The sequence below is a fragment of the Carassius auratus genome, unplaced genomic scaffold (assembly GCF_003368295.1).
Source record: "Carassius auratus strain Wakin unplaced genomic scaffold, ASM336829v1 scaf_tig00000254, whole genome shotgun sequence".
NCBI classification, from domain to species: domain Eukaryota; kingdom Metazoa; phylum Chordata; class Actinopteri; order Cypriniformes; family Cyprinidae; genus Carassius; species Carassius auratus.
Window position 1 is genome coordinate 2,343,532 of NW_020523286.1, and position 17,170 is coordinate 2,360,701.

General features: G+C 37.1%; 1 protein-coding gene across 7 annotated transcripts in view; it reads left to right on the forward strand.

Annotated features, from left to right (window-relative positions):
* The window catches only part of wnk3 (WNK lysine deficient protein kinase 3), a 45,674-nt gene that overhangs the window by 9,776 nt on the left and 18,728 nt on the right, over positions 1-17,170 (forward strand). For 6 of the 7 annotated variants that reach the window (XM_026241896.1, XM_026241899.1, XM_026241900.1 and 3 more), the window contains exons 3-10: positions 12,451-12,623; positions 12,982-13,202; positions 14,056-14,213; positions 14,619-14,707; positions 14,789-15,008; positions 15,692-16,022; positions 16,139-16,245; positions 16,415-16,636. In XM_026241896.1, the coding sequence (XP_026097681.1) occupies positions 12,451-12,623; positions 12,982-13,202; positions 14,056-14,213; positions 14,619-14,707; positions 14,789-15,008; positions 15,692-16,022; positions 16,139-16,245; positions 16,415-16,636 (1,521 nt within the window). The remainder of the gene's footprint in view (positions 1-12,450; positions 12,624-12,981; positions 13,203-14,055; positions 14,214-14,618; positions 14,708-14,788; positions 15,009-15,691; positions 16,023-16,138; positions 16,246-16,414; positions 16,637-17,170) is intronic. The other variant, XM_026241902.1, reaches the window with a different exon arrangement.

Genomic DNA, 17,170 nt, shown 5'->3' on the forward strand with positions numbered 1-17,170 from the left:
TGCTGTTACTCAGGAGTTTTCCAAGCTTGTTGGTGAAATCTAAGCCTCTTGTGTTTCTCTTTAGGCTGTTACAGTTGAGTGCAGTGAGAACAGTAGAAAAAAAAGAGTTTCAAAGTCAGAGCTCAATAGCTTTATAGATTACACAGAGACTAACCGTGGGAGAGAAGGGTCAAGCCTACTCATGGACTGGACAAACAACACGGCCCAAAAGAGGCTCTCTTGTTGTGAAATTGAATCTTTTTGCCTTTGCCACTATGCTGAACCTATTGTTGCCCACTGCAGATTGTATTTTCTAGGAAAAGTCATCGCTGAATAATTGGTTTTGCCATAGGGACCCAACTGTTTCATAATGCTGTTGTAAACAGAGGGCTGCGCATATGTAGATGGGACTGAATTGGCCACATATCACAACAGACAGTAGCTGTATAATGTACAGTAGCTTAGCCAGCATGCCATCAGAAATATTTCTGTGCCACGTGTCCTTTTAAATCCTCTCATGAAGCAAAGTCTTTCAGCTCATGCAAAACGGCCAGCTCAGAGGAAAGCCTGTTGCGTTTCAGCACTGAAATGGTGTTTAGTACAATAATTAACCAGTAAGGTGCATTTAAGAAGGTTAATACCAGCGACGTAAGAGGCTTACTGAATCCGATTATTGATTAAAAGGTTGAAATGGCATGTAAATCATGGGTCTGATCAAGGGAGATTATTCAGAGAATATAGGCTTATCATTTACATGGTTCCACCTTATTCAAATTTTTCATTGGATGTTGGCTCTTATTACTAATTCATCCTTTAAACCTCTCAGTGTTCCAAAGGAAGTACCTTTCTACACATTTTCACTACAAAATAGATATTTAGTCTTGAATTTATAATTATTTATTGATCCAGGGACTTTCAAATCTATATTTTTTATCTCCACTGTTAATGTTAGATATGAAAGCTTATTAATAAACAATATATATATATATATATATATATATATATATATATATATATATATATATATATATATTTTTTTTTTTTTTTTTTTGCCTATTCCTTTCTATTTAAAAGTAGTACTGTCAATATAAATAAATTATTTATTTAAATTATTTTTATTTAAATTCATGAATCTGTACTAGTATACTATAAAAATGAATATAAATATTTAGAAAATTTAATAATAAACAAAATTGTTAAAAAAATATTATGTATTATATTATATGAAATATATTATATATATATGAATGAATGAATATTAATACATTTTATTTTTTCTGAAATCTTCTCTCTGGTGGCCATTTTGAAAACCCTGCATTGATCATTTTACACAATTTGACATAGTTCAGACCTACCATACAATTTATATTCCTACAAAAACATGAATAAACACAGCTATCCAGCAGTACACTGTTGTTGTTAACCTTGTTGCTTTCAGGCCAGTCTTGTTATTGGCCTACATCATTGTCTTTTTGCTCATCATGGATGGTCTATGTTCCTTCTTCATAATGGCAGATTTGTTGCCAGTAGCAGGATGGAGGCAGAACAAAAACAAAAATAACAACATGTCAGTGTATTTTTATGCTAATTCTGCCTAATACGTGTACAAACAGTGGGCTAATAGGGGTGAATTAGATTTAATTCTGCTGTCGATTTGAAAATGTAAGACCGATGTTGAAAAAATGTTAACACTCGGTTCTAAACAAACAACAGAAAAACAAGAAAGTTGTACCATAGTGTAATACAGTTCTGTGATACTCAGTATCACAGTAAAAGAGGAACAATGACATATGGCAGAACAGTGACTGAATGAGCAATCTGATGTTTGTTCTCACTTCTCTCTCTTTATCATGTCTGGTTTGTTTGGTTGCATTGTGTTGAAAGGTCGGGAGTCATGTGTTTGGCTTGGAGCTAATCCCACACACACTCAGGGGCCAATTTACTAAACAGTTGCACTTTAGTTTGCAATATTTCAGCCTGTGTTTGCTTATCTGATATAATATTCAAACAAATGTGGCCAGCAAGTGCAAATAAATGCAGATATTTTGAGCCACCCTCATGCCAGCAGGTGGGCCAGCCTGGTACTTGTCATAAAGTAAACCTAAAAGACTGTTCTCGGTGCACAGATTGTAATATTCACTTTAATCCTTCCGTTATGAAATGTGGTTTAATCTCTTGACCGAGTTTGAGGAGATGAATCCATAGTTTAAGAGACATTCTCTTAAGCCTCCTTGACCACAACAGCTCATGCTTCTGCTTAGAAAGAGTAATGTAATACAGAACTAAGCTGTCCTTCTCCTAAAGTAGAGTCCTGATGTGAGCTGTTGATGTGACACGAGGTAGTCCAGAACAGAATGAGACACTGTGGTTTGTTAAGAAACCTTGTGAAATGATGATGTGGTTTGTTAGGAAACTGCGTCGTAGATGATGGTGCTGTTTTTTGTTCTCAATTGTAATGAGTACAGTTATTTTGTGATTCTGAACTTCCAGTCACTCATTACCATCCAAATAAGGGAATTTGAAGATAAATTTTAAATGTCATGTTTTTCCAGTATTACGTTATGTGAGAGATTTCACGTTTACAGTGTGCTACTGTACGGTAACTCTCAGTAAGTGTTTCTCTTTGTGTCCATTGTGCAGGTCGTTTCTTATGCGCATTGTTAAAATGCAAAGTGCTTGGTGATCACTTTAGTTCCGCATTTAAGTAATTTATTCATTCACGATTCAAACATTTTTGGTTTCTGAAGGTTACAGTAAGAAACTGATTTGTCCATGATGTGTTTTATGCTGATTTAAATTTGTCCAGGGTAGAATTAGCTAGCTACTGGAACAGAAGTGTATTTATTTTAGCTGTAAGCTATAATGTTAATGTGTATATGTGAATTTAAAACCTTTTTGTTTTGTTTATATGGAAAACTGTAGTCTTTCATTTAATAATAAAAAATAACAAAATAATAAATAAATAAATAAATATGCTATAAAATTGTGTGGAGATGAAGTAAAAATCTTAACCACTTCCCTGACCAAAACCGCTGTCTTACTGTTGAGCCGTGCTATTTAGGGCTGGGTATCGATTCAGATGTCCCGACTTGATTAATTTTTTTTTTTTTTTTTTTTTATTTATTTAGTAAATATAGTTTTTATACAAATGCTATTGAAATTTGTAAAAAAAAATGAACAGTAAACATCTTTAAAAAAAATTATTAATCAAAATTCATGTCATGCTACTCTGTGCAATATTTGTTTACAAATATTTGCTCATATGATATCATTCTAGTGACATGATCAAAATTATTTGTATGACAAATAATCATAAGCCAAAAGTGCATAATAGTGACAGCCGTATTGTTAAGAAAATTCAGGTAAGGACTCTATACTGTGTGTACAACACAATCGAAAGTGCTGGAGGAGTGTGTAAGAGGGACTGGGTGATAGATGAGCCAAATAGAGGATTAACATGGCATCGGTCCCAGAGAGAAGCTGAGTGGTTAATGCTAACCACAGACCCTTATATATGGAGAGATGCCCATACAAGCTGATCTAATGCACTTACAAGGAATCATAAAATGGCTCTGTTATGCCTTTGGACTTTCATGTGAGTTCCTCATTTTTATAATCTTCAATTATAATTACAGATGACTCTAAAGAGCATTATCGCTTGAGCAAGAGCTGCTGTTCTGAATATCAGCTGCCTTGTGGTTTAGTAGCCTTGCAGACATTTGCAACAGCAGGATTTCCTCTCACTGCTCAAAGCTTTCTGTTATCACTCTGGGTTTTCCATTTCTCACTCCCTGGTGAGAGAAACCCCGCTCTGAGCAATCCTACAGCGAAAAAAAACCCATGCATCTCTGTCTTTCATAAAACCAGTTCCCCGCCACAGGCAAAATCAAACAAATCCGCTTTAATTACAGTTAACGCAAGCACAGAACTGATGATTTGAAATGATCTCTCCTTTAACGAGCAAAATTACTTCCTGGGTATACTTTCATATTATGAATTCTCATGAAACAATCCTTAATAGCCTAATAAATTATTATAATTGTATATTGATTGAACCTTCATAACTCTGCCTAATTGAATCACAAAAAAAATTTTATTCGCTTTTTCAACTCAAGAATGCCATCAAAACATCCTGTTCTAACCCACTCATGATTATAGTGGGTGACGTTTAGAAGAACTATAAAAACAATGCTGTGGAGCACTGACTGAGACACTCATAAGTGATTAGAAGAAAATGAGACAAGTGAGGTGTGAAGAGTCCCTCTCACAGTAGCCTTGCATATCTGGTAACAACAGCCTGCTCGTCTCCCAAGACATTCATTAAAAAAGTGTTCGAGTTCTTTATGTAAATGAAAGGTAGAAATACGTTGTTTTTATTAAATGAAGCGCTTGTCTTCTTCATTGGATGTCCACACATGTAAATAAAGACTTGCTCGGGAGTTCATCGTGTAATGTTTGAACATGGATTTGGCCTTATTTTGAATAACCTGTTCATGAGGCGAGGTCTGGATTGCTTTCACTTTAATTTCTGATTAGGAGATTCTTCCCTGTTTCTAGCATTCATTTTACGATGATAGAAGAACACCTCTCGATGCAGGACACAGCGTAGGTTATTTCAGAACAGTGCTACTCTGCTCGACCTCACTGAGTCCAGACAGATTTGTACTGGGTGCCAGTAAGAGCAGAAGTGATGGTTAGAAGGCATGTTGTTCTGTCATTTCCGTGATGATTTTGTTCTCTATATGGCTTGGATCCAGATAAAAGCGGACAAGTGCATAACCCTGTAATGTGAATTTGGCTATTTTTTTTTTCAACTAAATAAGCCGAGCAGAGCTGGCTAGACAGATATTCTTCCACAGCCTCCAGGTAGTTTGTTGAAGATGTTTCTGTCTGGCCTGCATGTCCTTTATTGACACCTTGCTTTTAAAAGCTTTAGAAGCTAAAAGTTGTTATATCATTGCAGGAGCAAATGTAGATTTATGTAGTTTACTCTGTTTTCACATGTGCAAATTATCTGATATCTATTTATTACAATAGCTAAAAGTAAAAGGTGTCATTTGTTTTGGTTTAAAATGGCGCATCACAGCCGCATCCCACACACAAAATATGTATACAATTTTTATATTGAGAGTTTAGTGATTGTCTGGAATAACATTGGGAAAAAAAGATCAGCTTGTGAGTATTGGTTTGACATTTAATTTCCTTGATGTCTCTGAGTAATTATATTTTCTAAATCCTTTTTTTGCTCTTATACGTTTCATTAAAACATTGTTTATTATGGTCCTTATGGGGACCACTCGCTGATCCCAACAGCGTATTTGAGATAGGGATTAATTGTGTTAAAACATTTGTAAGTGTGGAAAATAGATGTTCACATTTTAGTTTATCCCTCTGTTCTGTCTCGTATGAAGCTTTCAGTGAATATATCTTAAACATATTTTTGAGTTTATGTCAGTAGGAGTTTCTCTCTTAATGTATTAGTGCAGATGCAACTTAGATTGATTATTATGTGCTCTACTCCTTGCAGCTCTTTACCGGCACGTGGACTACAGTGTTGTGTGGCTTTGTTATGCGTGTGTATGGGGCGTACAGTGTTGGAGGGGTGTTCTCTCTGTCCGTGTGATTGAGTATACAGGGTGATCCAGGGAGTTAATTACAGTGGGTGCCTGTCAGGCCTGAACAAAAAGCTTGCACAGACAGCACAACTCACGCAGAAACACAACTGGCTGAATGTAAGCAGCAAAAAACAGACCAGTCTGCCCCAGCTCAGCTCCTGCCACAACAAAACACACTCCAGACCATAGAACTTATTTAGAATATAGAATTTGGAATTTACAAGGTGTAAAAATAAAACAGCTTTACTTTGGATGCTTGTCTTTTTTTCTTTTCTTTTTTTATAGACTGTCTGAAATACTATTCTGAAAGACTAAATGAATATTCATGTTGGATTGGGGTCCTCTGTAGTTTAACTACAGTCTGAATGTGGGTGTTATGAAGGATCATGTGCTTTGGAAGCAGTGTTCACAAAATCCATTGACAAGATTTATGGGATTTTAATTATATCACTTACGGCATAATGAGAATCATTTTAGCCAGAAGGTTGGCAGAAAAAGTCCATAATAAAGTCAGAAATGAGAGCTTTAGCAGTTCTAAGTTGTACTGTCTCTCTCCCAGACTAAACTCATTTAATTCAGAGTTATGTTGATGTCAGACATTCAGTGTCATCAAGTGGCTCTGAGTAAAAGAGAAACTGAGGCAATGGCTCCGTGTGAACGTCTTCAATCTGATGGCAAAGCTCTGAGCCAATCCCATCTTTGCAAAAGGTCAGTGTCCTCAACATTTCAGTAGGATCACATTCAAGTGTGTGTTCAGGCTAGGCGAGTATTTATAGGTGCCCTCAGTAATGAATGGTACTTTTGAAAATATGTTTAAATCATTTACAGTCACATGATGAGATGAAGACTCCAATCATATCAGTAATGTAATAAAATCTGTTTTGCGGAGCAGTTCAAATCATTGGGGCTGACATATTAAGATCACATGACTATCATTCTCTTTATCTCTTTCAGACAATTTTGCTCACAGTTTTCATGAAACCATCTAAAACCTAGAAGTTCATCTTAAAAAATATAAATAGAAATAATGTTATCCTTTTCTAGAGCTCTGTTTTTTAAATACAAATGCTTAATGACACCCTTTCTGCAATTTTTAGTCATTTAAGAAAAAAGATGAAAATAAGTCACTATCAACAACATTTAGTCATCATCATCAAGCATCAGTCTGTTCAGGTATTTCTGAAATGTGTTTCATTATGAGTAATACATAGTCTAATAGCTAGAACAGAAATGAATAAGGCCCACTCCACATTCTATTTTATACCCCTTCACTTACCCCCTACCCCTTCTCCTTCCCCTTGTTCCTTGAAACGCAGTGTCTGGGGGTAGGGGTGAAAATATTCCCCTTAGAAATGAGACCCCACTACTATAACAGTACATGTCTTCATACTTCATCTAGTTCCTACAATACACACACCAATACTGGGGTTCATTAGAGCCTTAGCATTCTATATAAATGTGCGGCTTACTGACACACACACACACACACACACACATATCGGAGATTGCACAGCTCACACATCCAGGAGCAAAGAAATTATCCATCTCTCTCGAATTGGAATATTTGAAAAAAAGGTTTAGCTATTTCTAGGGCTGACCCCTAATAGTCAACTAACACACAAAAAAATCCCTCATTTTTGGTCATACAGATAAGAGTAATACATATTTAAATTCTCTATAGACTCACTCTACGTTTATTTGTATGCACTCACAATACCGCGCTTTTGTAAAATAATGAAAGCAAACATGATGCGCTTTCTGCCGTCTCAGTCTATGAACTTGAGCGCAAAACTGTGTATATCTTTGCCGTACAGACAATAAAATAAATGTATAGAGAGTAAAATGTCTACTTTCAGATGAACCAATTCAAATGGAAAACAAATTCTCCGATTATGTAATCCATGTGAAAGATGCATACAAGCGCATCACTACTGCGGAGTCAGTCTCACCGACTTCATTTCTTAATCCGAAAACAAAACAAAATGATCAATTATTCAAATGTTAATGTAGTCTCCTTAATGTTTTTCCCTGAAACATTAATAATAATTACTTCTGCCGGTGTGCTGTGTTAAGCTTATGTATGTACTTAAATTAAATTAAATATATGCATTCAGGAGACGCTTTAATCCAAAGCGATTTACAGTGCATTCAGGCTATCAATTTTTACCTATCATGTGTTCCCGGGGAATCAAACCCCCGACCTTGCAATTGACAGCACAATGTTCTACCACTTGAGCTACAGGAACACTACTACTATGTACTTGACTGCTTATTAGGCTTTGTTTGCAATTAAAGGCTCTTTATAAAGATTTAAATGGCTTATTAATAAACGTGCAATTAGTCGACTAATGCTTCAAATGAACAATGTCAACCAGAAAAATCCTTAGTTGAGAGCAGCCCTAGGTAGAATTGAGATTGGGCCTAAACTTTGATATTAAATGTTTGAATAATTTTGTCAAGCAATCAGTTATTCATAATATTGCATTTATTAGTTATTAAAGGATTGCTTACTCAAACTATCTAAATGTTTCTTGTCATGTTTGTTTTCACTAGCGCACACACATCTACAGGAAGACAGGAATGTGTCTTCATTGCAATGCATTGAGCTAGTGGGTATTATGTTGCTTTTGCCATGAAGCTGTATTACAGTGAATGTGTTAGTAATATGAGCTGATCATCCACCCTCCCTTACCTCTTCTTTGCAGTTAAACCCAAAAGGCATATCGACTAGCACAATAATAAAAAGATGATAGTCATGATTGCTTTATACATCCACAGGGATCCGAGAATTCGTTTAGATTAGTGAATGTGCATGGCACAGTGAAACTCAATTTAAAAGCCATGATGTATGCATTGTGTACTAATGCATGCTTCTTATGTTTCATCAGCACTCGGGCAGTTCAGCAAGCACTCACGTGGAGTGTTTTTGTGGGCTTTTTCAGGCTGAACAGGTGACAGATCCTGAAGTGTTTCTTTTTGTGGAAAGGGTCAGACTGGCTTAGGCTTTACAGTGTTTACGGTAGCCTGAGTTACAGGAGCCTCACCTGACAACTGAACAAACACGCAGACAAACTCAACAGATGCAACTTTAACATGGAAACTCAACTTGCATAATGTTTTAAGTGCGGTTGACAGGTTGCCTGACCTGTTTGTTTCTCATTTCAATATGTGCCGTCGTTTGTGACTAATAAGCCTTAGATATTGAACGACCCAAACTCATCACCAAGCTTTACCAAGTGCCATGGTCAGTTGATTTGCAGCCTGGAAGGTTTCTAGTTCAAATCCTGTATCTGTTATTCAATAAAAGGGGAATTCCATCCAGATAGCCAGACAGTAGTGTGTAAATAGAAACAATTTCCATCTAGTTTTACATGACATGACTAATCTCACACTTTCTTAATTCTCCTTGCCACTGCTGACCCAGGTTACTGAACAGAATGCTATAAAAGCCAGGACAAGACACTCATGAAGAGGCCAAGGGAACAGTAAAACTCAGACAGATAAAGGCGCCCCTTACAAGACACCAACTCAGCATTCAGAGTTCACTAGCAGACGGAACACCAGCACACACATGCACAGATACACTCACGTTAGCATTTAGCCACAAAACACAGAGCTCAGCATGAATTTTCAATGCACCACAAAACAGGAAGCATCTGTCAACACAAAGAAACCTTGTTGTTGTGCTGGAAATGAATGGTCAAAGTTCAAGGATCAGGGTGATGCTTTTAGTGATATGTGGGTGTGTTTGAAACTGTTATAAGCGTCATGATTCGGAATAAATGTTGATCAATATTGTTTTTTCAATGAGACATTATTAAACCTGTGCAATTGATTACAGCCTTGATTCTAAACAAATTCTGTGTACATGCGAGAGGAGGCGGTAAAAAACATTCACAGATGCATTGTCATGCTTTCCTAAATGATTTCCAGATCGATCCTCCAATTCATCTGAATTTATATGAATTATTCAATAATTCTGGTTATTGAAAATGCTTGCATAGGGGAAAACATTACAGAAAAGTCCCTCGCTGTGTGCAGCACTACAAAAATGGCAAAGGTGGCATATCAGCAGTGGCATTTATACCATGAAAAGTGTGCTTGCACTGTACAAGCAAGCACACACGGGAGCATTCAACACCATACAGAATCTGCACAGAAAATCCTCTCCAGATTTCCTCTTATTCTGTTTTTATTGGCTGATCGAAGCAATGTGGAACCTTGACAGAATTAGCAAGGGACACCTAGACAAATATTTGTGCCTTTTACACTGTTACTGAAGAACTGAGTTGATAAACTGATTTATGATGTGATTTATGACTCTTTGAATTGAAATTTAACTGACTGAATATGCTTTAAGTGATGCTGAGAGTATTTTATTGTTAGCTGAAATCTTCAAAACTTTAATATAATAAAAAATAAACAATGCAGGGGCATTTGGTTGGTTTGAAAGCAGTCTCTTATGCTCACCAAACCAGCATTTTTTTTACAACAGGAACAATGTGAAATATTATTATAATTAAAAATGTATGCATTTTGCTTAAAATATGATCTTTCATCCCCAAATCATTTGAATAGGAAAATGTAAAGTTTAAGAAACATTTCTTATTTTCAGTGTTGAAAGCACTTGTGCGGCATAAACCTTAATACATTTTTTTTTTTTATAATTTGTTTTAATAAAAATATTTATTTTGTAGCAATCATATATGTTTTGACTGTCACTTTTGACATCTTTGCTGAATAAAAATATACCGTTATTTCAAACAAGAAATATTACTAATTCCAAACTTTGGAATGGTAATGTATGCAAAGAATTTTTTGAATGACTTGGATTATGCAGTGCTTTTGTCAGTTCTGTGGGCGGACTGATCATGGGTCTACACACAATTTACTGACATAGAAAGGAGGAAAAGAAAACAAGAGGCCTCAGCTTCCACAGAATACTTCCTCAAACTAACACCTAGTTAGCTGATTCCTTAAAAGAGAATGGCATGATTTACAGATGGAGGTTTAACAACAGAAATACCTCATTACATGGCAATCAGATTGTACACCACAAAACAGCCTCCAGACGTGAGCTCTACTTGTTGATGCATAGACAGCAGAAATTGAAGTAAAATTGTGTGTAAATCTCATGCAGTGCGTTTGTCGAACTGTGAAAGCTGTTGTTTCTTACTTTTATTTGTCTGTTTATTTTACACACTGCTTGCATAACTCATGTTGTGGCCTTTGACCCAGACATATTTGATTATTTTATCCATGTAGGTCACACAGACTAACACTCAAAGCCTAAGGGTCAAGGAATCGCAGTAACTTCATTTGTGTTCAGCTACATGTACTGAATGAACCCAATGCAGAGTATCACAGCTAGACTGATCTTTTTATTTTATTTTTTATTTTTATGTTTAAATCAGAATCAGAGAGATGTTCTGTCATCACACATATTAAAGATTACAAGCCTTTTTTGGGGAAATCTGTTCAGATTCAGTGAAGAAAAGAAACAAACAGTGGCTTGTCTTAAAGGGATAGTTCATAATATGCTGTCATGATTTATTCACCCTCATGTCTTTTTAAATCTGTTTAAAAGATGATATTTAAAATATATATTTTTGGTCCATACAATGGCAGTCAAAGGGCTGTAGTGTTGTTTTAAACCCCAGTGAATATGGACACGAACAGAAGAAACGTTATTCAAAATATCTTTTTGTCCTCTAAAGAAAAAAATAAGTTCTACATGTTTAAAACATGAGAGCGAGTAAATTATAACATAATATTCATTTTTTGGTGAACTCTTCCTTTAAAAATTTTTATAAAGTTTGTAAATCAAGTTTAAAAGTTTGTAAATCAAGTCCTCATCTTATATGTTTTATTAGTATCGTGGGTTGTTCAAGGTGAGCACAGTTAATCATCAGTGTGTCACATGGCAGCACAAATGTGTGTGCCGTTTGCCAGTGCAGTGAATCAGTGAGTGTGTGTGTGCTTGGTGTTTTTCCCCAATTTGTGCCAGCGAAGGGATTTAATCAACATCCGCCACACTGGGGCAATCTGGTCCTGGTGGCTGCTGTGGCTGAAATGTGATTTTTAGGCTAATGCTGGGTGTTGTCTCCCTGCCACACATCTCCTTTTTGCCAGCGCCACCTGGTGGCCATTGATTTCTAGTGTACTATCCATGCTGAAGCAAGCATTTTACAGTGATCAGCCGTCGGTAAAATACTCTCCCTCCACCTAAACTGCCACACTGCTGTATTGAAACCACCAAAGATGGCTGATGAACGACATAGCATAGCGTGTTTGGGAGGGTTACATTCTTGCAGTAAAACTGAATGGATACAAAGCTTTGAACATTCCTCTCTCGCAGCACATTTTTTAAAGTGGAACTCATTTTCTCTCTGCAGCAAGTGGCTGGAAGAGTGCTGTGCTATCATGGTATGCTGACATTCATAATTAATGAGGCACTACAATATAATTTATGAGTACTTCGCTGTAAAAAAAAATTTAATCACATTAATACAAAGATCACAGACTAGTTAGTAATATTTATGACTTGGTCATTAACATGATAAATAGGACAGCACTTTTGGGTGTGAAAATAATTCGATCTTTCATAGAGAGGATGTTGAAGCAAGTGTTGAGCTTTTCCATTTCTTATTTCATTTTTGCTTAAAAGCACAATCATAATTGGTTTAGACATGTCTATAGCCCTTTTTCGCTCTCTGTTCCAGTCAGTTGTTTTTTTTTAGATTGTGAAGTAAAAATGTAAACGAAACAGTTTTGAGGACATTTTAAATCATTACAGGCTATGTTAAATGACATCTACTACAATAGTTAATATGTTTTGTGTTTGTTTATTTGTCAGGATCGAAAGCTGACCAAAGCGGAGCAGCAGCGGTTTAAAGAGGAGGCTGAAATGCTGAAGGGACTACAGCATCCCAACATTGTGCGCTTTTATGACTCCTGGGAGTCTGTTCTTAGAGGCAAGAAGTGCATTGTCCTAGTGACTGAGCTCATGACCTCAGGAACGCTCAAAACGTGTGTATTATTTACATTTTCTCATTGTTATTTAATATTGAATTAATACACATATATAAATATGTGTGAAAAGTAAATATTAGCTTGAAAAATTTTAATAGATTTGTGCAATAGCTGTAAAAAAAAAAAAAAAAAAAAACTATTCATGTGTTGCACCACGTCATCAGTTTTTGATCAAATCTGTCTGCAAATCTTTCTTAACGTGGCCAACTTAGCAGATTTTTTGCTGGTGTGTGGTGCAAAATGTTACACTCTTATTTTTGGTCCATTCAGGCAGCTAAGATCCATCCTATATAACAACAAGTAAGAGTGAAAACCTCTTCATGAGAAACTTGTGACTTCTTTTTCCCTGCTTCAGGTACCTTAAGCGCTTTAAAGTGATGAAGCCCAAGGTTCTTCGAAGCTGGTGCAGACAAATCCTAAAGGGTCTACAGTTCCTACACACCCGTACGCCACCCATTGTGCACCGTGACCTCAAGTGTGACAATATCTTCATCACAGGCCCGACCGGATCAGTTAAGATTGGGGACCTGGGCCTTGCCACCCTCATGCGAACATCGTTTGCCAAGAGTGTCATAGGTCTGTGCCTTTTATTCAGTTTCCTGTTGGGAGTAAAAGATGTTCTTGATCATGTGACTGACCTCTTTATAGCCTTTTGGCTAAATGCTTGTCCTGAATGGGGTGCAGGTCTTCCACATTGGTGGCTGTAATCATGGTGCCCATCAAGGATCTAAGAAAGGTCTCTTCTTGCTTCCTCAGTCTCTTTAGCTCACTTAAATCGTGTTGCCACACTGGAGCACACTAAAGGGCACTGCTTGCAGCTCCACATTATTGACGGCAATGTGTGCACACACAAAAATATCAATAACTATTGATTTTTTTAGCACAGAAAGTTCAAACATGAAAAAGGAAGCAGCACTTCCATTTATAACACCGTTCTTTTTAAGAAGGAAAACCTGAAAGCTTCCAGCAGCAGCATACTTGGACATTTTTAAACAATTATTGCAAGGTTGATGCAAAGGCATCATGATTAGCAAGAACTGTGAAAGCACCAGGGTGCTGCATATATAATGATTTCTGCTTGCAGTGGCTGAAATCCATCAATAGAATTTCAGAAATTTCAAGCTTCAAATATGATATACTTGTGGTTTTCAGTTGAATCTGAGGAATATGGTTTGAACTTCGTTTTGAATTTGTGATACATAAAAAAATTCTCGCATGTGAATGGTGCACATTTATTGGCTTCAGACTTCAAGGTCATTGTGATAATTAAGTTGCCATAACTACTTGCACATTGATTGGCCGTTGTAAAGGAGAAAAAAAGTAACGAGTTGTACCGATTTGTGTAGCATCAGAAGATAAAGATAGCAGAAATGGCAGACAGATGCAAACAAGAGACAGGATGTCAAATTAATGTTGTATAATTTCTCAGGTACTCCAGAGTTCATGGCCCCAGAGATGTACGAGGAGCACTATGACGAGTCAGTGGATGTCTATGCCTTTGGCATGTGCATGCTAGAAATGGCTACCTCAGAGTACCCATATTCAGAATGCCAAAATGCTGCACAGATCTACCGCAAAGTCACTAGTGTAAGTCTTTATATGACTCTTGTTTTGTAGACTATTATTTGGTGAATTCACTAACTTATGCTGATCCTTTATTCAATTTCTGACACATGGTTGTAGTCCAGTATACTTTCAGGAAAGTATGTACAAAGTATGGCATATTATGGTAGTCTGCTGCATACTTCACAATCTGACACTCAGACTGCACCCTTGGGAATAGAGCTATGCTGATTTTTTTGGCAAAGATGTTTAAGCATGTGCAAATAAACTTTATTGTCAGTGGGCACAATGAGTTTTAGTGAATTCACCCTTTTTTATTATTGTTTTAAGTACAACATTTTTGTATGCAGGACTATGCACTTTAAATTAGTATGCACATGGCGTCGAGGTGCTTTGTGAATTAACAAAATACATTTTCTTTTTTTGCAGGGTATCAAGCCTGCCAGTTTTGACAAAGTAAACGACCCTGAGGTAAAAGAAATAATTGAGGGCTGTATTCGCCAAAACCGACTTGAGCGGTAAGCACATAAACAATGGAAGTTCTTCTGTAAGAGAAGCGAGAATGCAGTGTCATCTCAATTCTCTCTTTTCACCCTCAGGCTCTCAGTGAAGGACCTTCTAAATCATGCTTTCTTTGCGGAGGACACCGGTGTGCGTGTGGAGCTCGCTGAGGAAGATACAGGCTCCAAAGAATGCCTGGCCTTGCGCATCTGGGTTGAAGACCCAAAGAAACTCAAAGGCAAGCACAAGGACAACGAGGCCATCGAGTTCAGCTATGACTTGGAGAATGATAGTGCTGAAGAGGTTGCACTAGAGATGGTGAGAAACATATAAGAGGACAAGTGTTTTAAATCTATAAAAACAGAAATAATACAAATTATAATTTGTGCATTTCTGGGTGAACTGTTCCTTTAAAAAATGAATCACGTGATTAATTTTTTAAAGGAACAGTTCACCCAGAAATGTAAAAAAATATTATTAATATTTTAGAGTATTGTGTGTTTGTTTTAATTTAAGTTGAATATTTATGTTGGTTTTTGTTTATGTATTTATTATACTGTAGTTATTATATTGTTGAATGTGTAATCTGTATGAGCTATGAAGCTGATATGGCAATAAATGTATGTTCACCAACACTCAAAACAAAATGTTTACTCATCCATGTCACTCCAAACCTGTTCGACTTTGTTTAGAACATTTTTCTTAGAACATATCTGCTTTTTTCAATGAAATTAAAGTAAATGAGGACTGAAAGCTGACGACACAAGATACTGAAAAAAAAGCGTAAAAATTCCGGTCCCCATTCATTCACGTCAGTAGTTTATTTAAAATTCCTCCATTTGTGTGCCACAAAAGACAGTAAGTCATACAGGTGTGACATGAGGGTGAGTAAATTAGGACAGGATATTCATTTTTGGGTGAATTATCCCTTTGACATAATTGACACTTTCCCTCCCTTATATCTTTTTTACTCATGCTCCATTTCTGCTGCTTCTTTATAGGTGAAGTCCGGCTTTTTCCATGAAAGTGATGCTAAGGTGGTGGGGAAGTCCATCAGAGACAGGGTGACTCTGATTAAGAAGTCCCGTGAACGGCGTCAACAGCAGCTTCTTCAACAGCAGCAGCAGCAACAACAACAATCTCTGGATGATCGCCGTGACTCCTCGGTCCTAACCTCCTCCTTTTCTTATGTCCAGCCTTCCGGCACCACCTCCTCACAGTGCACAGGAGCTGCTGGAGCTGCTGGAGCTGCTGGGGGTCAGGGAGAGGCAGAGGAGCTGCCGGAAGTGGACCAACATGTCCAACAGCAAGGCACTGCATTGGGCCTCACAGGTACACAATTCATTTGGAATCTCAATTAATGAATAGGATCTATCAGGCACTTTTTTTTTTACTTAATATTTGTTCCAAATTGGTGTGAAAATGTTGATCCACTTTTCCATATTCAGAGGGTGAGAGTCTTCCTGCTGTCAGTGGACAAAGCCAAGCTTTTTCTGTACCTGAGACAGCAAACCAATGTGCTCCTGATCAAACCAGCTACCCCACTGGCACATCTGTAAGTACTGCTACTTCAGGAAACAATTTCCTACTTTTTATCTAGTGCCATACATCCCCAGCTGCTGAGACACCACCATTCTTGCTCATTTGAAACCTCTGAAGTTCAGTAAAAAAGTTGTTGTTTGAATGTACACTTTGGTTGGATAAGAATTGTTTCCTTTATTTAGGGGGTGAAAGGAGCAGGGGTTATGTCTTACCCCCTGTTGCCCCATATTGGTCAAAGCGGAGGGGTTCCAAATGTGCCTATTGGCCAGAATGGTGGAATATCTGGCATTCCCATTGGCCAATGTGGTGGTGGGGCTCCTAACATTCCTGTGGCACAGACTTTCATTCAACCAGTTACTATGGCATCACAGGTCCCATCAAATGTGCCTCAACCATATTCTCAGGTGACTGTCTCCCTTGTGTCCAGCTTTACTGTGTGTTTTCTTCTTCTCTTGCCCCACTCTTGCAGTGGACACAACAATTCATATCTAAAACAAATCAATCCAGGGAGACTTGGTACATTCAATGTCAAATCTTATTTTAGTGGAATATGTTGAGGGACTGCTAGAGTATTACATCCCTCATATTCTGTGACTTTTGTCAGTTGCGGTAACTTTGTTCCATGTCTATATATTGTCAGTAACAATACGTAGACATGGCACACTATTACTGAAATACTGAATTGGATTTCCTCTCAGGAATCTCTCTGTGCAGTCTGTGACTTTGATTTAGGTCATGTGCTGAGTTGCATGATGTTCACTGACCTACATTTTTAATGTTAGGTCCAGAGAACATATTTGTTGTTGAATTTCACTGTAAAATTGAGTTAATTAATAAGCAGAACCACATGAGCTGGTAAGCAAAATTGTATTCATTTGCTCTATACAATCCTTGAATTGTAATTATATTACATATTTTAGTACAGTTTTGTCATATAA